Genomic DNA, 26,412 nt, shown 5'->3' with positions numbered 1-26,412 from the left:
TATGCTAAAATGACAAATCAAAATGGCATCTTGGCTGACAGAAAGAAGGCTCCTTGAAAAGAGGGGGAGAGAGACAACTACTTCTATTCTATCCTCAAGGAAGCATCCTGAAAGCTACTAGGAAGTAACACCAGCACATGAAAAATCTTCCCTTCTTCCCCCTGGAATAACTATATCAAGGGACTCAGCCCATATGCCTTTCTTCGTAAGTTTAGGCTCATGCACATAGCAAACCTGAAAATCATGTCCGACTCGGTTCTTCAAATCCTTTTCCTTCTGGTTTCCCTCACGGCACAAGCATCAGGAGCTGCACCTGAACTTGCAAGGCCCAACTGTGCTGAAAGATGCGGGAACGTCACCATTCCCTTCCCCTTCGGAATAGGAGCCAGGTGTTTCTTGGATAACTGGCACGAGATCGTCTGCCAGCAAAACAACACGCTTCCCATTCTAAAGAAGATTGGGTTGCGCGTCCTCGACATTTCACTCCCCTCTTACAGAGATTCCAGGAACGGCATGATTAGGGTCAGTATTCCGGCAGTTTACTCAAATGCAAGCTGCGGGGCCAACAGGATTGGTATGCCGGTGAGCCTCGAAGGAAGTCCGTTTGTCTTCTCCCAGATGAGGAACGTCTTTGCGTCAGTTGGTTGCAACACCCTGGCAATTTTGAATAGTACCGGATCAGCTGTTGTTGGTTGCAGGTCGAAATGTGACATTAGCCGGTATAATGATTGTTCCGGGGGGGACGGATGCTGCCGGACCTCGCTCCCCTTGAGCCTACTGGGCTTTAATGTGGAATTCCAAGAGGAAGGCGAACATCAGGGGTGCCAGTACGCTTTCCTGGCAGATAGATCATGGTTCTTTATGTCTAAATTCGCAGATTTAGATGATTTGAGACAGAATAATCCTTTTCCAGTGGTGTTGGAATGGGGAATTGCAAACAATACCGAATATGCACATGAGCTTATGCGGCAAGATTATCCGCCTTCCTCCTGTGATACGTGCGACCTCTTCTTCGACATCCTGTGTCCGGATGGAATTGGAATGCCATTTACGCAGTGCTATTGCCAACGGGGGTATCGTGGTAACCCATATCTTATTGGAGGATGCCAAGGTAACTTACTTGATGTTATCACAGTGAAGTGGCTTGTTCATTTCCAGATTTGTCCCTGAAAATAATGCATTCACACTATTTGATGATCACATGCACGATTTTCTGACTCCCCTTTTCATTTTTCTGTCCAAGATTATACAAAGTGAACGCAATTTCAAACAAAAAATTGATTGTATCGACAATAGTTTGCAGGAAATCAAGGGGAACATGACAGTCTTTTCATCTCATATTTTAAGCCATGGAATTTACAATTTATGAGGAAATGCAAGCTACTAGTCTTGCTACTTCTACCCAAGGAGATGTGTGTCACTGTTAATATACTTATTCTATATTTGTCATCAGATAATGAATGTGTGATCAAATCGGGAGGCCATGACTGTGTCCTTGGTAGAAAGACAGTTAAATTCATTCTTATCGGTAAGTAGATCTTTTCATATAGAATTTTAGACAGGTGTTGGTGGAAAAATAAGTTTTATCTTACTCTTCATTCTAATATGATTGTCCATTCGCCTAGTGATGATTATAGATAAGTTTCAATCAACAACCTTAAAACTTATCTTTGGACACCAATACTTCTATAATTATGGAAACGCATGAGCTTTTCTAATGTTGTCGCTTCACATCTATCAAAAGTGATCCAAGATTCCTACTTATTTTGGTGGGAAAATTACTAAAAAAGTCTTAAACCTATTACACTCGAGCTAATTCAGTCCTAAACCTTTCAATTGTACCAATGCAGTCCTAAACTTTTTGGCAATTGCCAATTTAGTCCTAAACCTTTCAATTGTGTCCATTTAGTCCTAAACCTTTTAAAATTTTGCCTATTTAGTCCTAAAATTTTTTGAAGTTTTGTCATTTTAGTATTAAATCTTTTGAATTTTTGTAATTTTAGTTCCAAGTCTACTATTTGTTTAATTGGTTGGAAGGATTAAATTTGGCAATTCGTTGAAAGTTTTAGGACTAGTTTGGAAAATCATTAAAAGGTTTGGGACGAATTTGGTATAATTGCAAGGTTTAGGAATGAATTAGCAAATTGTCGAAAGATTTAGGACTGAATTGACATAATTGAAAAATTTAAGACTGAATTGGCACGAATTCAATAGATTTAGGACTTTCTAGACAATTTTCCCTTATTCTGGCGTATGTCAATTGGGATTATTACAACCATTGTAAAGATGAATGCTGCTATGAATTTTCACTTTAATCAATATGATTGCTGAATTACTTGTAAGGGAGATCAATTGTGCGGTGCCGGTATGAGTATAAAACTTTCACCGGATGGCACTTAAACAGAAGACAAATTAATTTTTCATGGTTGCCACGAAAATCAACGTGAAAGTATACTTTGGTCAATCACTCTTATATGTTTTCCTTTTAATTAGATTCACTTAAATTCTTGATTATAAGTGCCTTTAATAGATTCTTGACAAGCAGGTACAATTTTCTCACTTACGCACCTTAATACTTTTGCAATGCAGGGGTTGGGGCAGGCCTTGGGGCTCTACTTTTGTGTCTTTTCCTATGGAGGTTGTACAAATACATCAAGAAGAGAAAAGAAATCAAGCTCAAAGAGAAGCACTTCAAACGCAATGGCGGTCTTTTGTTGGAAAGTGAGCTATCTTCACCAGAAGGCAATGTTGAGAAAAGCAAGTTGTTCAACTCCAAGGATTTAGGGAAGGCCACTGACAATTTCAACGAGGATAGGATACTCGGGCAAGGTGGACAAGGTACTGTTTACAAGGGAATGTTAGCAGATGGAAAAATAGTTGCGATTAAGAAATCGAAAGTGATAGACGAGGGAAAAGTCGAACAGTTCATAAATGAAGTCCTCATTCTCTCACAAATCAACCATAGGAATGTGGTTAAGTTATTGGGGTGCTGCTTGGAGACAGAAATCCCGCTTCTAGTATATGAGTTTATACCAAATGGAACTTTGTATGACTATCTGCATGACCCAAATGAAGAGGTTCCTGTATCGTGGGACACCCGTCTACGAATTGCAATGGAAATCGCAGGAGCCTTATTCTACTTGCATTCAGCAGCCTCTATTCCCATCTATCATCGAGATATCAAGTCCAACAATATCCTCTTGGATGAGAAATATCAAGCAAAAGTGGCAGATTTCGGTACTTCCAAGTCGGTTTCCCTCGATCAAACTCATGTAACTACGGTGGTGCAAGGGACTGCCGGCTACGTAGATCCGGAGTATTTCCAATCAAGTCAATATACAGACAAAAGTGATGTGTACAGCTTCGGAGTTGTCCTCGTTGAACTCTTAACGGGACAAGAGCCGATCTCATCAGTGAGGGAACGAGAAGGAAAAAGCCTTGCAACCTATTTCATAGATTCAATGGAGGAGAATCGCTTGTTCGACATTGTCGATGCTCAAGTTTTGAAAGAAGGTAAGAAGGAAGAGATTGCATCAATCGCTAACCTTGCGAAAAGGTGCTTGAACTTGAATGGGAGGAGCAGGCCTAAAATGAAAGAAGTGGCAATGGAGTTGGAGGGGATAAGGAAGCTCCAAAATGCCGTGGGTATTCCGCTAAATCAAGAGGACCGTGAGGCAACTGATACTTATGCTGCTGTTTTGAAAGCTAGCACGTCACTCCACGCGGATGCCATTGCATTTTCAGATGCACAGCCATTCTTGCCTGTTGCGACATGGTGAAATCGGTCTGCAGAGCAAAAGGAAGAGAAAAGAGAGAAGGGAGGAGAACTTGTTAGTATACTAGTAGGAGGATTTTTGGTTAGTTATTTTATGGTAATGAACTTATTCTCTGCGTTCGGGATCAATAAACTGTTAAGACATACCAATCCCAAGTTTATTCAGGTCGTGCAATTAGCTAGGCATTATTGTATTTGTTTGTGTCAATTTGAAAGTACTTTGTAAATTGCAATCGTCTAGCGCGAGCATGAAATATTCAGCGGTTGCAACTTGGTGATGTAGCGCCCTTCTTTTTACTATGACGTGTTCTCTAAAAAAAAAATAGAGAAGATTCATAGTTACCTTTCTCTCTTCTTCATCCTTCATCCAAGAATACCGCCCGTGGCTCCGTCTTCTTGCTCGCCAGATCCAGATCTGGCCTTGTGGAACTTGTGGTCAGAAACAAAATCAACAAAAAATGGAGGTTGTGTTGTGGTCCTCACACGCAAAAACACAAACAATCAGTCTCTCTCTTTTGACCTTTTTCCCCTATAATTCCGCTCTATCACCGTCACACACAAGAACACAAACACAAACAGCTTTTGATTAATTGCACTCAAGGAACGTAAATCGTGTTGGTCATCGAAACAAATTTCTCAGGGGTCATAAATTAGTTTTATGTCTGAACATTGAATTACAAATTGAGGACAAAATCGTGGAATTACAAATGAAAAATACCAAAAAAGCTCTAAACCTATTACATTTATGCCAATTCGGTCATAAACCTTTTAATTGTGTCAATCTAATCATAAACGTTTCATGTTTTGTCAATTAAGTCCATCCAGCCAATTTTGGTCGGAAATCGTTGACTTGCCCGACTCCCAACCCGGCCAAAAAAAAAAAAAGAAGAGAAGAAAAGACAAAAAAAAATTATAGAAATTCAAAATGTTATCAAAATGTAATTAAAAATGTCAACGTTAACGCCCACCAACCCACGTAGGACTGTTGGCGTTCACATCAATAATTTCTAGCAAAGATTGACCGGATAGACTCAATTGAAAAATAATCAAAAGGTTTAGACTCAATTGGTGTCGCGACCTAGAAAAATAAACAAGTTAATTTCCGGGCTAATGGATTATCGGGTTAATTAATTGACTAACCTAACTCGGACTCTCCCAAGTCTATACCAAATTGCAACTTAAGGTTCAAATAATTAACATGCAATGTGATCCGAATTTGGAGTCGCCACTAATCATTTTCGGTAGGTTGATTAGAAACCTAAATAAAATAGCGGGAGAAAACTATCTTATTTCTACGAACCGGAGATTTTGAATTCAGGGATTTGGTTACGCTAGATTACTCTAACGCCCTTTCGGTACCATTTTCATGAAAAATATTTGATTTGGCAATTTTGATGGATTTTACTTGAAATTCAAAGGTATAGTTTTTTTTTGTCTTTTCTTCTTTTTATGAGAATATAAAACATTGAACTTTATGCGATATACACCATGGATGACTTAGAAAGAAAGAAAACGCAGCCAATCACGAATATTTACAAAAATAAATGAACATGTAATAATGCTAAACTTTGGAACACGTGGCATGTCTAAAATAAATAAACAAATGTTCAAACCAAACAATTACATCTTTGTAAATCAAGATGGAGAAGACTACCTTCTATTACACAAAATCTTCCTCACGTACAAGTTGTAGTTTCGTTTTAAGATCCCGAAGTCGGAAGAACGTGGCTGTCGTCGAAAATGGCAAGCAACGGCGTTGTTGGATGGCGAGAGGCGAAGTACGTGTCGGGATTTGTCGAAGAAGATGCTCAACTAAAACTCTTTTCTTCACTCTCGAATTTTCTCTTCCGGTTTTTCTCGAGAACTCTCTTTTTCCTCTCTAAAGAGTTCCTCTCAAAAACTCTCTCAATTCTTTTCCCCTCCAAAGACCCCCTTCTCTTCAAGAACTCTTCTTCTTTTATAGGCAAAGTTCTTCACCCTTCATTCTTCATCTTCATTTCCTCATCTTCAATTTTCATCTTCTCTTTTTCATCTTTATTTCCTCACCTTCCATTTTCATCTTCTCTTCTTCATCTTCATTTCCCCACCTTCCATTTTCATCTTCTCTTCTTCATCTTCATTTCCTATCCTTCCATTTTCATCTTTTCTTCTTCATATTCATCTTCTCTTCGCCATCTTCCTTTCATTATATTCTCTTCTTTATTTTCTCTTCACCATCTTCCTTTCATTATCTTCTCTTCACCATCTTCCTTTCATTATCTTCTCTTGGTATTTGTAATACAGTCCCCGAAGTTTCAAGTATTTGCAATACAGTCCCCGAAGTTTCAAGTATTTGTAATACAGTCCCTGAGAAAATATTTCTTTCAAGCCCAAATCTTTTCGGTGCATTTTTCCACCCCGTGCCTAGTCTAGATGCATGCTAAATTAAGTGCTCTGCTTGCCCAATTATATGCCAATGCAATGTACGCTAAAAATAAATATGTGAGATGATTTTTATTTAAAACTAAAATTAGTTCTAATTTTTATGCAAAAAATAGATTAGTCAAAATTTAGGTGTCAACAATTGGTTCAATTGAAGAGTTTAATATTCAAGTGCAATAGGTTTAGGAAATTTCTTATGCTTTCCCACGAAATAAAACTATGGATTTTCTCATAGTTCGAACTTTCCCGGAGATTGCTTTTCGACAACATAAGTTCCCCGTAGATTCGACCCTTGAGTTGTATAATTCTTGTATTTTTGTCTCGAACTTCACACATACCAAATTCTTTGAGTAAGAAATTTTCTATTCGGATGAATGATTTAAACGCGTGCATTAAACATGTTCTCCCAAAACATCAATAACTGTGCTTTTTTAAACATTTTGGCTCCGTTTGTCTAGCGAAAAAATGTGGCGTTTCTGAAAAATATTTTCCAGTTAAATTATTTTCTAGAAAATGATGATATTTTCTGGTGTTTTCCTGAAGCCGAAAAACAAATTGAAAAATATTTTGTGCCGTTTGGTATGGAAAATCATTTTCCACTATACGCGGCTTTTAATAATTTTTTTTTTTTTTATAGTTTTTAGGTAGATGTTTTCCAACTGCCGGAGGGAGTTCTCAATCAGTTGCATCATAAACATTAACCCATATCTACAAGGAACTTGTCTAAAAACCTTCCTCAAACTCCCTAAATCAGATAAAACACGCATGAAGAACAGAGATCCGCTTATCACTCACTATCCTGTTCCGATACTTTATTAGCATCAGTAAAATAAATCAGGAGATTCAAGAAAACTGATAGAACGCGTGTCTAAACAGAAACTAACATCCTGGGATAGACGAGCACGATGATTTTTACTTGTAAAAGAGACTCGGACTCAATGAACTCACCTGATTTGGTGAGCTCGAGGCATGCCTTGCTGCCTCGAGGCTCGCCTTGCTAGATCTGGCAAGCTCAAGGCTTGCCTTGCCAAATCCAGCGACGCCTGGCCTCACTCACTTGTGGCCAGTGACTGGCCGAAGAAGAAGGTAAAAGGAAAAAAATAATAATAAGTTAAAAATGTCAGTTAAATGCCATAACTTTCTTACGGTACGCACTTGCGTGCCAAAACATTTTTTTTCATCGGTTGAGTGCCGTATGACTTTTCAATTGATCATTTGGATGCCATAAATTTTTAAAATCATTTACCACAAGTGTTATGCCACGTCAGATTTCCAGCACTTAGGTGGACTTTTTAAAAAAAAAATTTGGCACTTAAGTGATCAGCTCAAAGTTATGACACTTAAATGATGTTTTTAAGAAGTTATGGCATTGAAGTGAGCACCGCACCAAAATTAAGAGGGAAAATTTCAATTAAGGGTCCCAAGTGTCATCGTTTTCTCAAATAGGAGTTCGAAGTGAATTTTTTTTTTTTTTGTTTTCCTTTTTCTTTTTCGTTTTCCTCTCCCCTCCCTCAGCCATGGTCCCCCAATGAGGTTGACCTGCGCAGCTCAATCCTCCCAAAAAGAGTGACACCTCGGTCCCAGCAAGAAAATACCCAGTCCACCAATATCACATCCTCCGCGTCCCGGAGCTCGAGCAAAAATGCTCCAAAGGCATACACGTTGGTGCTCGTGGTGGCCATCGTTCCGTCAAAGACAGAGAGTGCCTTCTCTTTGGGAGGATTGAGCTGCACAGGTGGACGTCAATGGTGGCCCGTGATTAGGGGAGGGGAGGGGAGGGGAAAGAGAAAAAGAAAAAAGAAAACAAAAAGAAAAAAAGAAAACAAAAGGAAAGCAGAAAAAAAAAGGACAAAATTGCAAAAAAGAGTAGAGGACAAAAACTCTCTTTGGCTGGGCCCTTGTTTGAAACAGAGATGACACTTCAAGTTCTTATTTGAAACAAAGTTCACTTCAAGTTATTATTTGAGAAAATTAAAACACTTGGAGCTTTTTATTGAAATTTTCCCAAATTATGATATTTGTCATGTCCTTATCCGTTCCACCTAATTGGGCCTCTATTGCAACCATTGCCACAGCCCCCTCAAGCCCACATCCATTTGCCTTCGACAAAGAAAAGGAATTAGGAACGTGTTCCCGACCAGCGGGCATAATCATGAATCGAAATTTCAAAATGAAATATGAATTGTCAATCAGAATCTCATGATCGAAAAATCGTATTGTTTTCCTAGGCAAAAATTCCGAAATGGCATTGATTTGCCGCGCGTTCTACTAGGCCCAAATGGCGCACCACTCCACTCCTTGTACTTGTCCATTTTGTGATATTGTTTGTGTGGATTTCCAATCCATAAACTCCTAATATATCAAGTGATGAAGGCGTTTGTCTAAACTTGGAGTTCCGGAACAGGGTTCATAAGAACGAAAGGGTTGAGTAGCCAAGAGTCCACGACAAAAAAAAAAAAATCGTTTGAATTACACCCATCTAGCACCACCCGAGACCTTAGAGATAAGCTTGTAAACATAGCCCGCCCGACGTGCCAAGACTATAATTCTCTCCACACAAGATAGCGGTGCTCTAGGGGTGTGCATGGTCCGGCCTGGTCCGGTCCCGGCATGGAACCGGGGACCGGACCGTAGTCCCGGTCCCGGCATGGAACCGGGGACCGGACCGTAGTCCCGGTCCCCATATTTTCGGGACCAAGGACCGGACCGGGACCGCCGGTCCTGATCCGGGCCGGTCCCGGTCCGGTCTCGGTCCCGCCCAAGAGGGGCCGCTAACTATTGAAAATCTAGTCAACTTAATAAATTATGACATGGTAAAAACATAGCGACTCGCTATGACTTTTATGATCGACGAACTTGACCAAAATGTTCGAATTCAATACCAAATCCAGCCATTACATGATAAAAACATCACCAACCGCACTCAAAAAAGCATACGGGGAGAAAAGATGACCAAAAAAAGATGAAAAATAAGACTAAAAAGAGAGTCTTGAGGAAGAGAGTGCGACCGTGCAAGGTTGGGAAAAAAAATGGGCAGTGGACTTTTATTATTCTGTTTTGTTTTTAATTTTTTTTTGCAATTGTATATATTTATATATAAATAATTATATATTATTGGCGGTCCGGTCCGGGCCGGGCCGGTCCGGTCCCAATGCAAGAAACCCGAGGACCGGACCGCCCGAGCCACGGTCCCATTTATTGGGACCGGGGACCGGACCATCCACCTCAAGGACCGGACCAACCCGGCCGGTCCGGGCCGGTCCCGGGTTGGTCCGGGCCGGTCCGGTCCAGTTTGCACACCCCTACCCATGAGCACAAGTTCGTCATAGGCTCGATCACGGCATGGCCGATAACTTTTGATCCCGTGGACTGATAGGTGTCCACGAGATCACTGACCTAGCCAAGCTCAGTGGTAAGTCATCTTCGTCCCAATGCCTAGCAAAGGACCGATCATCTCTCTATTCTATCACTGTTGGGGACTTGAGTCAGTGGCCGGTTTCGAGACAAGTTCTCAGGTGATAAAGTCACGAGAAAACCACTGACAATTTTTTTGTAATTATTTTTCAGACGAGCAGCTTTTATCGAAAGATGTTGCAATTTATTGCAAGGAATACATTGGAAAATCATCCATAAAGTCGTGAACTTATTGCACTTTCGCCAATTGAGTACTAAACATTTCAGTTTTGCCTATTAAACATTTTGCACATTTTGTCAATTGAGTCTATTCGTTCAATTTTGGCTAGAAATCGCAAACATGAACTTCCAGTGATGACGTGGATAATTTTATTTATACTTTATACTTTTTTTTTATTTTTATTGTTGTTTTCCTTTTTTCTGCTTATGTTTTTGGGCTTACGAGCAAAGGCCACGAAGGCCTCGCCCGCAGTCCACAAGCGTATCTTTGATATAAATAATCATATCGAGGAGATCGATTCAATTGCCGACCAATGTTCAAAGCAAAGTAACCTCTTTATATCATCGCACAACAAAATGGAAAAAGAATCACATTTTGATTGGTGTCATTGGACTTTTCTTAATCAGCCTCTTCCACAAAAGCTTCAATTCCGAGGAGAACAAATCAAACTCTATGTGGCTGGTCATACTATTCATCTTAAATGATTTCTGGGCGAACGGAAAACCATCTATTAAAAGATTACTTGTCAAATTATAAAAATGATTTCACTACATTGAAAAAAGAAGAATTAACTTATGTTAATATTATTCTTGTATACGACTGTTTATGCCATGCAATACGTCTTCCTATTATTATTCCCACCTTTTTTTGTATATGTGATTTCTTTGTGCCAATAACTGAGAATTCAAACTAGTAAGAGACTCGTTAAAGTACAAAAATGATTAATGAAAAATGACCGAGTCTTTATTTTGTTTTTCCCGCTAAACCATAACTGAGTCCGAAACATGCCATTGGTGTTGAAATCTTCTAAAATGACCGATCAAACTGACCATGTTATTACATCTTGGCCGTGACAAAAAACGCATTTGGAAAAAGAGAGGAGAAAGACAAGGACTACCAAATCTAATAAGATATATGGATTGCGGTCACTTTGGAAAAGTCAAAGTCAATGAGGGCTTTGATTTTTCTATGATCTGGCAAGTCTTCTTATGTAACATTTCCGGACGTGCAGCCATTCACATGATTCACGTACATGTTTTTCTCATATTCTTCTTCTTCTTCTTTTGGCTGTTACAAGTCACTAATAATAAAAACTTGAAATATAGATATCTGATAGGGACAGAATTTATTTTTTAACCAAAAAGAGTCGCTTAACATTCGCATTAGCATAAGCATTCCATTGACAAGTTGCACTTCCTTTTTAAAAAGTCTAAGTTCTTCTGATTTTTAGAGTGGGCTTTCTAGATTGAACTTTGACGAAAAAGTTAATCCTAGGTCAAAATTTAGCTCATTAAATGAAAAGTTCTAAATAGTATCAATTTCATTTCCGCAATTTCAATTTTCAAAAAAATCGAAGTTTAACCATTAATTGGCTTTTTGACCAAAAACTAAACTTTTGGTCAACATTTTCCAAAAAAAATAACGAAAAATGAAAACATTCAAAATCAATCACTTTTTACTTCAATTTGACTTTGGCCACATCAATTTTCTAAAAATCAATTAGAAGTCAACTTCTTCCAAATTTGAAAATTTCGATATCTAATCTGCCAAAACCAAAATTAATTTGTTTTTAGTCGTTCTTTTAGGATTGCATCCTTCACAACTTTTCCCAGAAAATTCCTAACTGCTTTTATCGATGGCTTGAGCACGAAAAGCATTCGACCGACTACTCGATGTATTCCACGCACGAGAACGATAAAAACGACTTCTGCCTCAATAATGGGAGAGGTCATCCATTTTGGTAATAACCCAAGTTTTTCTCATGTGAAAGTGATGACAAAATTATGTCCCCTGTAATGGGAAAAGTCATACATGGCTGCTTAAGATGGTCTCCTCCGCATACCAAGGTTTCACATTTCTATTTTTCAAGGAAGCGTCCTTAGACATACTAGGAAGTAACAGATTATTAGGTGTCAACAAACCCGCAAGAAAGGATTAGACAAATATTATATGTATTTTATTGTGAAATGTTTTATAAAGGCATTCTATTTAATAAATTGAATTGGACTTGAGTACACTATAAGTGCCAAAACTTACTTACGGCGCTCACTTTAGTGTCAAAACTTTCAAAAAAATCACTTAATAGCTAAATTTTTTTAAAAAACAATCACTTCAATGCCAAAACTTTCAAAATGATCACTTAATTGCCAAATTTTTTGAAAATGCTCACTTCAATGCCAACTCTAGCGAGCCACATCAACTCAAATGTTAATAAAAAATAAATCATGTCGGATTTACGGCGAGCCACGTCAGCTCAAATCGGAATTGGCACTAAAGTGAGCGTTTTAAAAAAAAATTGGCATTTAAGTGATCATTTGGAAAGTTTTGGCACTGAAGTAAGCTTCATACACAAGTTGTGGCACTTGAAGTATACTTTAGCCAATTAAATTATGAAAAGTTATATGATTTGGCTTGTGAAATCTATGTATGAGATGGTTCTGAATTTGATTTTTGAGTTATTGGAAGATGGGTTTTTGATTGATGCTCAGTGTCACTATGTTCAGAACCTATTTTATCAAGATATCCTGGCTAGCGAAGGGGCATCTTGGTCAGCTTTGTCAGGGGGCGTCAAGTGTGACGGTGGTTAGATATTGTGCACTAGATTAATTAATGGAATGTACCATTAATTTGTGATTTGATGCACCATTAATGCTATTTTGACCTTGTTGACTAATTTGATACGTATAAACCTTTATTGAAATGATATAACTCATTTTTTTATATTTGTGCGCATATTATATTCTATATTTAGGATATTAAATTACGGTATCGATCTTATATATGTGTATAGTGAATACTCAATCTATTTAGAAAAGATTAGTATTACTCACTAAGCTGTGATTACTCATACTATACATCTTAAACGTTTTTTTAGGTTATTATGCTAGCGACAAGTAGGTCAAGGGCGCTATTAGCAAGAAACTTTTGATAGTGCGATTTTTGCGTATGAGCTTAGCCAGTTGTATATATTTGAGATAATACTTGTTGGATTAACTGAATTCTGAAATGTATATGTAGACTATAGAAGTTCTGATACTGTAACTAAGTTGATAGTATGTTGATGTTGGTTTGTGTTTGAGCATGCGTCCCTCGTTTTCCCTATACTTGGAGTAAGTAAGGGTGTGACAATGTCTTTATTGGTAAATCCGAGAAGCAAAGGAGATATCGCTATCCAAGCAATTACGCTTCTTCTTGTCCCAACCGAAGACTTCCTATTTTGAGGTCACGAACGAACGGAAAAATCATCTATTAAAAGATTACTTCCAAAATTATAAAAGTGATTTCAGCACATTTAAAAAAAATACCTTCTGCTGATATGATTTTCGTATACAACCATTTATGTCATGCAATACGTCTTCCTAGTATTATTCCCATCCTTTTTTGAATATGTGATTATTTTGTGATGATCATTGGGAAACCATGTTAGTAACAGACCATACCAATATAAAGATAGTTGATAAGCAACGATCAAGTCTTCCATTTTCTTTTCGGCTAAACCATAACTGGGTCCTAAACATGCAACTGGTGTGGAGATCATGTAAAAATGGCCAAATCCAACTGACCATGGGACGTCTTGACCGGCACAAAGCAGGCTCTTGGAAAGAGAGAAGAGAAAAATGATGACTACCATATCTAATAAAACATACGAACCGTGGTGCTCTTTGGAGAAATCAAGTCAACGAGGACTTACATCCTCAGGCTTTGATATTTCCATGATTTAGCAAGTCTTCTTATGTGGACCGGGATTGAGGATAGCGTCAGATCCCAAAAATAATAAGTCCTTTGTTTATTATTAAAACAAAAAATAGACTTTTCTGAAGATTCTATATCAATTTTTCTATGAAATCGAGATAGTTACCTTTGAGAAAATTCTAGCAATACTGGAATTGCTTATGCTTTGTTCTTCTGAAGGTGGGAGGGAAAAAAAAAGGATTCCAATATGAATTCTAGCATTTTCAAGGCCTTCAGAAGGCCCAAAGCTCAAGGCTCCTTCATACCTGCTTCGGCTTTCTAGCTTTCTCCATATGCAACAGTCCTGAATTAATGAATTTTTCGAATTTCCAATATGACCCTCACTTATTAATCATAATTTCACATTTACCCTTTTCGACCTAAACAAAAAAAAAAAAGCCCTCTGATCTGATGCTCGCCTCTCTTCCTTCGCCTCACGAGCGTGACGTCGCTCGCCTGGTTGCCTCAGGTCGGTGGTTGTCGCCTATCGCCTGATCAGCGGTGTCGCTCTAGATCTATTGTCGCGAGGCTTGCCGAGGTCGCGGGATCGATCGCGGCGTCACAGCGCCTGGGTCTGGCGACCTCGGAGCCCTCGCCTGGGCTCCGAAGTAATCCCTAGATTCTTCATCCCAAACCCGACAACCATGGAAGCTCCGAGGAAATGGAATGTCGCCTGAAGCACCTGAAGCAGAAGCTGAAACACAAGACTTATCGGGGCCTACCGGGATGGCTTCCTCTCTCTCCGCAGCTCCATCGGAAAGGTACCTTCCCTTTCACTACTAATCTCTGCCACTTACGTCCAACTCAACTCGATCGGCAATTTAGTTACCTTTGATTGGGCCGGGACATGATTCGGTTTGATTAGCTAATCTCTGTTAAAACTGCAGTGACCGATAGATTTGTTACCGTTTTCCCCTGAATTTAGCTTGCTCGATCAAACTGAATGGCAACAGCTCGATGCGGCTTAGGATTTCATTTCATCTTGTCCCGGATTGTTCTGTTCTGTGCTTTTGGTTGTAATACTCTTCGTGATTGAGCTTGTTTTGAGTAGATTAGTCCGTGCTATGATTGACGGTTGGATACATGACGGATAATGCTGTATGATGGCAGCGAGCAGTTGTTTTTTTTTTTGGTAAGGTGGCAGCGAGCAGTTGTTGGGATGCAGGATTTTGAAGAATGATGAAGTTATTTGTGCCGATGAGACACTGATGTTCAATGCTTATTTGGTTGATGTGGAAAGAAAACCACTAAGCATACAACTTCGCTTCACAGAAACAAGTTCCTTAACATGTTTGTTTTTCTTCATGCTGATCTCTCTAATGGTTTGAAAATTGACAACTTATACTTGAATTGTCTGCCTGATTATTGCATAATATGTTTTAAGAAGATAGACGAGCAAAGCGGAGAAGGGTAAACGGCAGAGGAATGGAGTTACCTCTGCCTGATTATTGTTAGGCAATGGGATTTAGGAGTTCCCTGTGCATGGGATATTGCTTGTCTTCTTTTTCAAAGTTGTTTTGTTGGGTCAAATCATCACCAGGTGCACTGTGATGAATGTGAAGTTCTTGTGTTTGGTTCGTCAAATGTCTGAATGGGTATGTTTTACTTTTTGTTTGTCTTGGAAAAAGGAGTGTTGCTTGCATACATATACACATAAACCCTCATTTGTGATGCCTTGCTTATTGTTTGTCCGGGAAATTATTATCTGTTCTTTTGCTTGCTTAGAACAGCTACGTGGGCACGGTTCAAAATATATTTTGATTGATTTAGAACATGGTTGTAGACATCTGCAATTGATCTTTTGTTGCTTTTGTTCAATGTGCTAAGTGGCCTTTTGAAACTCCATATCTTTGAAATTTTCCTTTTGTTAACCTTACTCTCAATTGATGCAGAGTTTTGGTTGAGTTTCTGGTCGAAGGTTCACTATAATTCTCTCTATGAAATACGAGGTGTGTTTTCCTTTTGGCTACTTAAATCCTTTGGCATAGAATCTACAGTTATATTGCCTACATAACCTTATCATATTCTGCATGTTCTGCAGATGCTCCGATTCCTCAGAAAACGAAAAAGGAACACTGATTTTTTTTAGAAGAAGCAAGTCGCTTACGATGTTGCAACCTGTAGGAAAATTGGAACCAAATTTATACAGCCCATGTACCTTATACGTTTTTCTTGTTTTATATTTTTTACCATTTGGCTTGCATAATATTCATCATTTTTGTTGGTCACATGTGATAGCAGGTTAATTATAGATGAGGTGAGATGATCCGTTGCATTTTTTAGACTTTTTATGAGGTAGATGATCCGTTGCAGCCTTCAATGGATACTTTTTAGTATCTTTGTACAACATTTGATATCATCAGGTTTTCTTGAAAAAGTGTCCTATGAGAACATAGATTAATTCTTTTCCTGATCACGATACTTTCTTTTTATACTTCTTACCATGTTAATTCGCGTACGTCGAATGTGAGGGAAGTGTTAAAGCATACCAATTCTTTTGAATGATGACACAACAACTTCAATTGAGGAGGCGAATGCCTTAAATGATAACGCATCTTCTGATATGGCACATTTACACGGTCGAGTAGCCATGATTTAAGAAAATAGTAAAGGATGTCTGTAAATTTTTTAGGATACTGTATCTCTTTTTTGCTCCAATACACAAATGCCGGTGCAAGGATATCCAAGGTGTGGGATAATTTGTATGGGAGGATCAGAATGGGTAGGGTTGGAAATTGCACTGTGCATGGCAGCGATTAGACATTACCAGACGAGTTTTATTCCTCCTTTTTTCAACATGTTTATGGGACAAGGTTTCATGAGTTTCAGAGCAGTCACTCTATCGGAAGTACAATTCTCACGAAATCAATGGCACGTTCTCTTTTCGACGCGTGCCGTCGATGCCGAGATCGATACCAAGCTGTTGACGAATAGCAAACTCGGGGCCGACGATATAACGAGATACCTACTAGGCTTTGGCTATACGGCAATTGATTGCAGGTCCGCTATAAAACGCGCCTAAAACTAACCATAATCTTCTGGCATTTGACTGTCTGTCTTGTTTTAGCGCCAATCCGTACCGGCTTAGGACGAAAATGCAAAAACATCCAGCGCGTTCCATTTTGAGCTTGATTGTCGGCAAGGAGACGAAATCATCGCACGCGACAGCGACTTTCCCCACCCCAAGAAAAAAACAGCGGCGTTCCACGAGATTTACAGCTGGGATCGATCTGACCAGATTTTCGCCGAATCTGACGGTCTCGGTAGGACTTTATGCCGAAGGTGTGGGTCCCACTCCCACCCTCGATACCCGTTCGTCGCTCTTCCGTGCCCGTGTCCCTCTGCAAATGCTTCAGCTTAGCTGTCCCATCTCGCAATTCGCTATTTTTCCATTTTTTTTTATTTTTTCGGTGGAATTAATTTCCGATGCATTTTTTTTTATTTCGAGAAAAAGGCTAAGGCAATTAATATTTAATTCTATTGCAAGATATATCGTACCGGAATTCGGAGGAATAAAGTCCTTGAAGCGAATAAAGATTTGACATAGAGCGCGTTTTGAAGTGATCAATTTATGTCCTTGAAGCGAATGCCTTAAATCGGTCACCTCAAAGGACTTTTCAAAAATATTTCTACCAAATAGCCTTTCTCTTAAAGTTGCTTTCCAAGATGCTTTTCAATTACTGTATAATAAGTGGTCTTTGTTTTTCATGAAAGCCCTTTACATTAAAGTCCTTTGCATTTCTTCATAGACTTTTCCTAAAAGTCCAACCAAACGCGCCCAACGTTTCCTGATGTGCAGTCATTCCCGTGATTAACGTAAACGTTTTTACCCTTTTTTGTTGGGGGGGCCCGAAAAATTCCAAAGTGCTTTTATTGATGGCTTGAGCAAGAAAAGCATTACACTGACTACACGTTCTGCTTCAATAATGGGAGAGGTCATCCATTTTGGTAATAACCCAAGTCTTTCTCGTGTTAAAGTGATGACAAAATTATGTCCCCTGTAATGGGAAGTCATACATGGCTGCTTAAGCTGGGGTCCTCCGCATGCCAAGCTTTCACATTTCTATATTTCAAGGAAGCATCCTTAGACATACTAGGAAGTAACGGAATTTTAGGCGTCAACCACAAACGCAACGATTGATTAGACAAGCGGCCTGTGTTTATTATCCCCTACAACTCATCACAGGAGTACCCGCATCCATTACACGACATTCAATTTGAGTTGCGGCTACTGAGTGCCGCCCCGAGACCCTAGAAACGATCTTGTCAACATGGCCTCGTTGTCGTGTAAATGATCCATAGTTCTCTTCACTCAATGTAATGGTGCCCATAAGCACAATTTTGCTAGAAGTTCAGATCATGCCATAGCGAAAACTTTAGATCTTGTTAGGTTGGCATGAGACTTCTGACCAGTCAAGCTCAGCTATCGCCCACCACCGTGAAGCTTGGGGGCTAAGGTGAATGGTCGCGAAGACCTCAGGGGCGTTTGGACCACGCTTGTCTTTCCAAGTTTGTTTCCGTGCAAGTTGGTCTATACTGATGACTCCTATTTCCGTATGTACACATCGCTTTTCTTTTTTATTAACCCGGGATAACAACACAAATTGTTCTTGAACTTCAGTCTAATGGGTAATATGATCCATGAACGTTTAACTTGTTCAATGTGAATATGGTCCTTGAATTTTAATTAGTTCAATGTGATCTGTGGATTTTTGGTACATATTTAATATAGTCGCTGAACTATATGGACATGTTTAATGCGTTTTTCCATTAATTCAAGTTTAGGGACAACTTTGGACATCTTCATATAGTCCATGGACTAAATTGAACACTTATCAAAAGTTCATATACCTCATTGAACAAATTAAAAGTTTTAAGGACCACATTGCGCATTCGCCGAAAGTTGGGAGACCATATTGAAAGATTTTAAAGTTCATAGACCACATTACACATTGGGCCAAAATTCAACGACCATTTTTGCCATTTTTCCTTATTTAGACCCACTGCTACTCAAATTCCACTTTCCTGGCATTAGCACCGATATGGCCGAATGTCGCAGGTTATGAGTTCCAAAGACTTGGGAAAAGGGAAAATTTTGATAGGGCAAAAACCAAGGAAACATAAATAAAAGGACAAGAAATGATGCATCGAGATTATCTTAATTCACTCGAGGAAAATAGGAGTCAGTGAGGAAATCTTGCTCTACAATTACAATATCCCATGATGTTTATTGGCAAATCCCAGAAGCAAAGGAGATCTCGTTGTTTAAGAAGCAATGACGTTTATTCTTGTCTTAAGGGAATATTTCCTCATTGTGTGGTCAGGAAGGAGCAGAAAAGTTGCATATTACAGATTCTACTTTTGATCCTCAAGGTAAAAGCAATTTCAGAGGAAAAAATTACCTTCCGCTGAAATAGTTTGAGTATATAATCGTTTGTGTCATGCGATTCGTCCTCTAGCCCTTCTCTGTCTATTTTGTCTATGTGATTGCCTTGTGGCGATGGCTGAGAACTCAAATCACTAACAGACTACTAAAACAATATAATGCTTCCTTTGTTTCGTGGAAAAATGTGGCATTTCTTGAAAATATTTTCCAATGAAGCCGACCATGTTACATCTTGGCCGGTGCGAAGAAGGCTCTAGGAAAAGGAGGAGAAAGACGACGACTTTCAAATCTGATGAAATGTAGTGGGATGCTCTTTGGAGAAGTCAAGTCAATAACCAAGTGACCTCCACAAGAAGCTTGTGGCTGAGGAAAGTCTGTCCTATCACTGTTGGAGACTATGTCGATGGTCTGTCTTTCCAAGTTCGTTTACGTGCAAGTTGGTTTCATATAGTTGGCAAATTAAGTGAACCCTTTTTTGACGAGTTTTGGATAGAATCATTCCAAGTTTTGGTTTGTGTATTGGGAATCACACGTTTGATTCATAGATTACTGAGTACCAAGTATAAACAATTTTATATTTAAGTCACCTCGAACTTTTGATTCACCTTGATCAATGAAGAAAAGGATTGAAAATTCACCAACGTACATCTGCATCATCTATTTTTCCTGTGACCCCTCGTGTGGAAGCTTTCATCATGCACTTGCACATAAGTTGAAGTAAACATTTTGTGTAATTAGGATTAGAACAAGCTTTTCTTGATTGACTCCTGTTTTCTCCGAGGGAATTAAGGTAATTGCATCCCTTTATTATGTATAAACTTGATTTCGCGCTTTCAACATCTCCATTTTTCAATGTCTTCCGAACTTGAAAAGTGCAACTTCAGCCATAAATGCTAATGTTATGAACAAAAAAGGAAATGGGAGCAGAAGTTGGTATAAAAAGCAATGTCTGCACACAAACCAATCACCAAGCACTTGTTTGGTCACTCTGTAAATTCATGGAAATTAAAAGAGGACTCCAAGATGCGAGTGCACACAAAAATCAAATACCTTCAACTGGGGACAAGGTCTAAAGAGAGCCCAAGTCCGAGCCCATCAATATATCTAGTTAAATCACCTTCACTCAAAAGTTTAAGTCGATGAGTTGTGAGCCAACTATAATATATTAATTGCTTTTCACGACATCAATTCTCCGATATGGGACTTTTCTAGTACAACTTACACGTGCGTTCTAAGTTTCTAACACACTCAAATATGAAATTGTGTGTACTTGGTCCTCGGTAATCTAGGAATGAAGCGTGTGATGCCCAACCGAACATATAAACCAAAACTTGGAGACATCATCTTGGATCCCGGTCCATTGACCCAATATGCAATCACAACCGTTGAGCAAATGTGACTTTCAGATGGGGTGGGGTCCACATGATTAGCAGCTATGATGGATGGGGTTCAACAGATTTGAAAGCAATTTTGCCACAAGGGAAGACATCCTCATAATTATTGATTTCAGCACATTAAAGAAACAAAAATTACGTTCCGCTAATATGTATTGCGTCATGCTGTGTTATATCAAGAAAGATTTTATTTTAATTTTTTTTCTGCTGAACAATAATTGGTGTGGAAATATGCTAAAATGACCAATCAAAATGGCCATATTACATCTTGGCTGACAGAAAGAAGGCTCCTCGAAAAAGAGGGGAGAGAGACAACTACTTCTATTCTATCCTCAAGGAAGCATCCTGAAAGCTACTAGGAAGTAACACCATCACATGAAAAATCTTCCCTTCTTCCCCCTGGAATAACTATACCAAGGGACTCAGCCCATATGCCTTTCTTCGTAAGTTTAGGCTCATGCACATAGCAAACGTGAAAATCATGTCCGACTCGGTTCTTCAAATCCTTTTCCTTCTGGTTTCCCTCCTGGCACAAGCATCAAGAGCTGCACCTAAACTTGCAAGGCCCAACTGTGCTGAAAGATGCGGGAACGTCAGCATTCCCTTCCCCTTCGGAATAGGAGCCGCGTGTTTCCAAGATGACTGGTACGAGATCGTCTGCCAGCAAAACAACACGCTTCCCATTCTAAACAAGATTAGGTTGCGCGTCCTTGACATTTCACTCCCAGATTACAGTGCATCCACGAATGGCATGATTAGTGTCAGTGTTCCAGCAATTTACTCAAATTCAAGCTGCGGGGGCGACAGAGTTGGTGGGCCGGTGAGCCTCGAAGGAAGTCAGTTTGTCTTCTCCCAGACATGGAACGTCTTTGCGTCAGTTGGTTGCAACACCCTGGCAATCTTGAATAGTACAGGATCAGAAGTTGTCAGTTGCAGGCCGAAATGTGCTGGAACCAACATTAGCCAGTTTAGTGCTTGTTCCGGGAGGAACGGATGCTGCCAGACTTCGCTCCCGTTTGACCTGCAGGGCTTTAATGTGGATTTCAAAGAGGAAGGCGGACATCAGGGGTGCCAGTACGCTTTCCTGGCAAATAGATCATGGTTCTTGAGGTCTGACTCTATAGATTTATATGATTTGAGACTGAATAATCCTTTTCCAGTGGTGTTGGAATGGGGAATTGCAAACAATACCAACTATGCGCTTGAGTTTATGCGGCAAGATTACCCTGTCATCTGCGACAAATATAGCCTCAACAGCACGTATGGGGGTGATATTGAAATGCCATTCATGCAGTGCTATTGCGATCGGGGGTATGGCGGCAACCCCTATCTTATTGGAGGATGCCAAGGTAACTTACTTGATGTTATCGCAGTGAAGTGGCTTGTTCATTCCCAGACTTTTCACTGAATATAATGCACTCACATTGTTTAATGATCACTTGCACGCCTTTCTGCCTTCCTTTCTTTACTTTCTTGTCCAAGATTATATAAAGCGAACGCAATTTCAAACAAATTTGATTATATCTGCAATAGTTTACTGGAAATCAAGGGGAACATGACAGCCTTTTCGTATCATATTTTAAGCCATGGAATTGACAATTTGTGAGGAAATGCAACCTACCAGTCTCGCTACTTTTACCCAAGGAGATGTGTTTCACTGCTAATATACTCATTCTCTATTTGTCAACAGATATTAATGAATGTGAAGATCTGAGAATATGCCCCGGGACTTGTGTGAACAAACCAGGCGACTATGACTGCGTCCAAGGTAGAAAGACTGTTAAATTCATTCTTATCGGTAAGTAGATCTTTTAACCTAGAATTTTAGACAGGTGTTGGTGGAAAAATAAGTTTTATCTTACTCTTCATTCTAATATCACTATCCATTCCCCTGTTGATGATTATAGATAAGTTTCAATCAATAGTATCTATTAAAACAACCTCAAAACTTTTTTTGAACACTACTAATACTCTGATAGATAAGAAAATGCTTGAGCTTTTCTAATGTTGTCACTTCATATCTATCAAAAGTTATCCAAGATTCCTACTTATTCTGGTATATTTCGGTTGGGATTATTACAACCATAGTAAAGATGAATGCTGCTGTGAACTTTTTATCTTTCATCAATATGATTGCTGAAGTCCTTGTAAGGGAGATTAGTTGTACAGTACAAATATATGTATAAAAGTTTCACCGGATGGAATGTAAACAAAAGACAAATGAATTTTTCATGGTTGTTAAGAAAATCAACATGAAAGGAGACTCAAGGTTAATCAATCTTGTATGTTTTCCTTATAATTAGATTCACTTAAATTCTTGATGGTAAGTGCCTTTAATAGATTCTTGACAAGCAGGTACAATTCTCTCACTTGCGCACCTTAAACTTTTGCAATGCAGGAGTTGGGGCAGGCCTTGGGGCTCTACTTTTGTGTCTTTTCCTATGGAGGTTGTACAAATACATCAAGAAGAGAAAACAAATCAACCTCAAAGAGAAGCACTTCAAACGCAATGGTGGTCTTTTATTGCAAAGGGAGCTATCTTCGCCAGAAGGCAATGTCGAGAAAAGCAAATTGTTCAATTCCAAGGATTTAGGGAAGGCCACTGACAATTTCAACGAGGATAGGATACTCGGGCAAGGTGGACAAGGTACTGTTTACAAGGGAATGTTAACAGATGGAAAAATAGTTGCGATTAAGAAATCGAAAGTGATAGACGAGGGAAAAGTCGAACAGTTCATAAATGAAGTCCTCATTCTCTCACAAATCAACCATAGGAATGTGGTTAAGTTATTGGGGTGTTGCTTGGAGACAGAAGTCCCGCTTCTAGTATATGAGTTTATACCAAATGGAACTCTATATCAATATCTGCACGACCCAAATGAAGAGGTTCCTATATCGTGGGACACCCGCCTACGAATTGCAATGGAAATCGCAGGAGCCTTATTCTACTTGCATTCAGCAGCCTCTATTCCCATCTATCATCGAGATATCAAGTCCAACAATATCCTCTTGGATGAGAAATATCGAGCAAAAGTGGCAGATTTCGGTACATCCAAGTCGGTTTCCCTCGATCAAACTCATGTAACTACGGTGGTGCAAGGGACTGCCGGCTACGTAGATCCGGAGTATTTCCAATCAAGTCAATATACAGACAAAAGTGATGTGTACAGCTTCGGAGTTGTCCTCGTTGAACTCCTAACGGGACAAAAGCCAATCTCGTCAGTGAGGGAACGAGAAGGAAAAAGCCTTGCAACGTATTTCATAAATTCAATGGAGGAGAATTGCTTGTTCGACATTGTTGATGCTCAAGTTTTGAAAGAAGGTAAGAAGGAAGAGATTGCATCAGTCGCTAATCTTGCGAAAAGGTGCTTGAACTTGAATGGAAGGAACAGGCCACCAATGAAAGAAGTAGCAATGGAGTTGGAGGGAATAAGGAAGCTCCAACATGCTTCGGGTGTTCAGCTAAATCAAGAGGACCGTGAGGCAACTCAATCTTATGCTGCTGTTTTGAAACCTAGCACGTCACTCCACGCGGATGTCATTGCATTTTCAGATGCACAGCCATTCTTACCTATTGCGACATGGTGAAATCGGTCCGCAGAACATAAGGAAGAGAAAAGAGAGAAGGGAGGAGAACTTGTTAGTATACTAGTAGGAGGATTTTTGGTTAGTTATTTTATGGTAATGAACTTATTCTCTGCGTTCGGGATCAATAAACTGTTAAGACATACCAATCCCAAGTTTATTCAGGTCGTGCAATTAGCTAGGCATTATTGTATTTGTTTGTGTCAATTTGAAAGTACTATGTAAATGGCAATCGTCTAGCGCGAGCATGAAATATTCAGTGGTTGCAACTTGGTGATGTAGCGCCCTTCTTTTTACTATGACATGTGTTCGCTGAATTGGAACTAAAAAAAAATAAAAGAAGAATCATAATTATCTTTGCTCGCCACATCCAGATCTGGCCTTGTGGAACTCGTGGTCAGAAACAAAAATCGACAAAAATGGAGGTTGTGTTGTGGTCCTCACACGCAAAAACACAAACAATAAATCTCTCTCTTTTCACCTTTTTCCCCTATAATTCCGCTCTATCACCGTCACACACAAGAACACAAACACAAACACAAACAGCTTTTGATTAATTGCACTCAAGGAACGTAAATCGTGTTGGCCATCGAAACAAATTTCTCAACGGTCATAAATTAGTTTTATGTCTGAAACTTAAATTACAAATTGAGGACAAAATCGTGGAATTACAAATGAAAAGTACTAAAAAAGCTCTAAATCCATTACACTTGTGTCAATTCAGTCATAAACATTATAATTGTGCCAATCTAGTCATAAACATTTCATGTTTTGTCAATTAAGTCCATCCAATCAATTTTGATCCGAAATCGTTGACTTGCTTGTCCCCAACCTGCCACAAAAAAAAAAAAAAAAGTAACGAGAAGAAAAGACAAAAGAAAATTATAGAAATTCGAAATGTTATCAAAATGTAATTAAACATGTCAACGTTAATGTCCACCGTCCCACGTGAGACTAGAGGTGTCAATATGGGTCTTTGACCCATATTTTAACCCACTTATACCCCTTTGTGTCAAATATGGGTTCAATAAATTTAAAAAATGTATTAAATATGGATTTATGCTTATAAAGCCAATTCAAATATGAATTTTAATTCAACCTATTTTTGACCTATGACCTATGGCTTCGCAAAGGCCCTTTTATTCCCTTGTAAGCAGCCGCACGCCGGCTGCAGCCACCTCCCGTCAGCTGCCGTTTCCTCCCACACCCCCCCCCCACCGCCTTTGCGGCCCGCCCTCCTCAGCCCGCATGGCACCGTCCACGGCCACAGCCCGATTCTTCACGGGTTCGTAGAGATGGGCCCCCCAATGGACTATGGTGACGAGTACCACGACGATGTTGATGATGATAGTTTAAACCTCAACCTCTCTCTGCATCTAAAAAGAGAAAAGCGTCCTTTCTTCTCTCTTTCCTTTAAATGACTGATCGCTGGATGCGTAATTAGATTTATCGTGCCATACGCCGCCTGATCTTTCGAGTCTCCAGTAAAAAATTGGTACCCGTCTCTTTCTTGAGATAATGAATCCATAACAGCTGCGATGGACGCGTGAGATCTGTGGAGTTCTCTTCATTTGTATTTTGCCTTCACAGCGCGCGGACTTCTCATCCTTAAAACATCATGGCCAATGGCAAAAGTGAACCTTCATTTAGGGGTGGCTAACGTGGAGGATGTCTTGTTCGCTCACTAATCGATGTTACTCTTATGTTGATAGTACTGAAATTACACTTCCAGACTAAAACTCAGAAACCGGAACATGGACAAAATCCACAACGCTTGTCCAGAGTAGCTCGCATGCTGGCGGGCTACAATGGTGACGGCCGGTAGGCCGTGGCGGCGGCGGCGGTGGGTGGGCAGGCCGCGGTGGCTGTGGTAGGTGGGCGGCAGCGACGAGCCATGTTGGTGGCAGCTTTGGTGGTCGGCAAAACAATTTTTAAATTTTGTGAAATAAATATTTCATGATTTGGTCAAATATATGAATATTTAAATAGTACGGGTTGGTTCGACTCAAAAAAAAAAAAAAAAAATGGGTCGGGTATGGGTCATAAAATTTGTACGGTATGAAAATGGATCAAAACGGATTAAATGGTCAATATGGGTAGGACCATATTCGATCCGATCCAAACCCGACTCTACCTACCCGTTTGACACCTATGTCGGCGTCCACGTCAACAATTTTTGGCCAAAATTGATCGGATAGACTTAATTGACAAATAGTCAAAAGGTTTAGACTCAATTGATTCAATTGAAAATTTAATATTCAAGCGCAATACGTTTAGGAATTTTTTGGTACTTTTCCATGGAATTAAACTATGGATTTTCTTGGAATTCAAACTTTCCTGGACATTGCTTTTTGACAACATAAGTTCCCCATAGATTCGACCCTTCGGTTGTATAATTCTTGTATTTTCGATTCGAACTTCACATATACCAAATTCTTTGAGTAAGAAATTTTCTATTCAGATGATTGATTTTAATGTGTGCATT

At 39.4% G+C, this 26,412-nt stretch overlaps 2 protein-coding genes across 2 annotated transcripts; both read left to right on the top strand.

Moving 5' to 3' along the window:
* Positions 1 to 219: 219 nt before the first annotated feature.
* Positions 220 to 3,779, top strand: LOC125315959 (wall-associated receptor kinase-like 1). Its single transcript, XM_048282590.1, has 3 exons — positions 220 to 1,168; positions 1,454 to 1,528; positions 2,590 to 3,779. Exons 1-3 carry the CDS (start codon positions 220 to 222, stop codon positions 3,777 to 3,779), a joined length of 2,214 nt encoding a protein of 737 aa, XP_048138547.1.
* Positions 3,780 to 20,823: 17,044 nt separating this feature from the next.
* LOC115733382 (wall-associated receptor kinase-like 1) lies at positions 20,824 to 23,930 on the top strand. Its single transcript, XM_048283078.1, has 4 exons — positions 20,824 to 21,548; positions 21,591 to 21,691; positions 22,033 to 22,140; positions 22,741 to 23,930. Exons 1-4 carry the CDS (start codon positions 20,824 to 20,826, stop codon positions 23,928 to 23,930), a joined length of 2,124 nt encoding a protein of 707 aa, XP_048139035.1.
* The last annotated feature ends 2,482 nt before the right edge of the window (positions 23,931 to 26,412 follow it).

Source organism: Rhodamnia argentea, chromosome 7, assembly GCF_020921035.1.
Source record: "Rhodamnia argentea isolate NSW1041297 chromosome 7, ASM2092103v1, whole genome shotgun sequence".
Classification (NCBI taxonomy): Eukaryota; Viridiplantae; Streptophyta; class Magnoliopsida; order Myrtales; family Myrtaceae; genus Rhodamnia; species Rhodamnia argentea.
The sequence above is the reverse complement of the archived record's forward strand: the minus strand, read 5'-3'. Positions and strand labels throughout refer to the sequence as shown.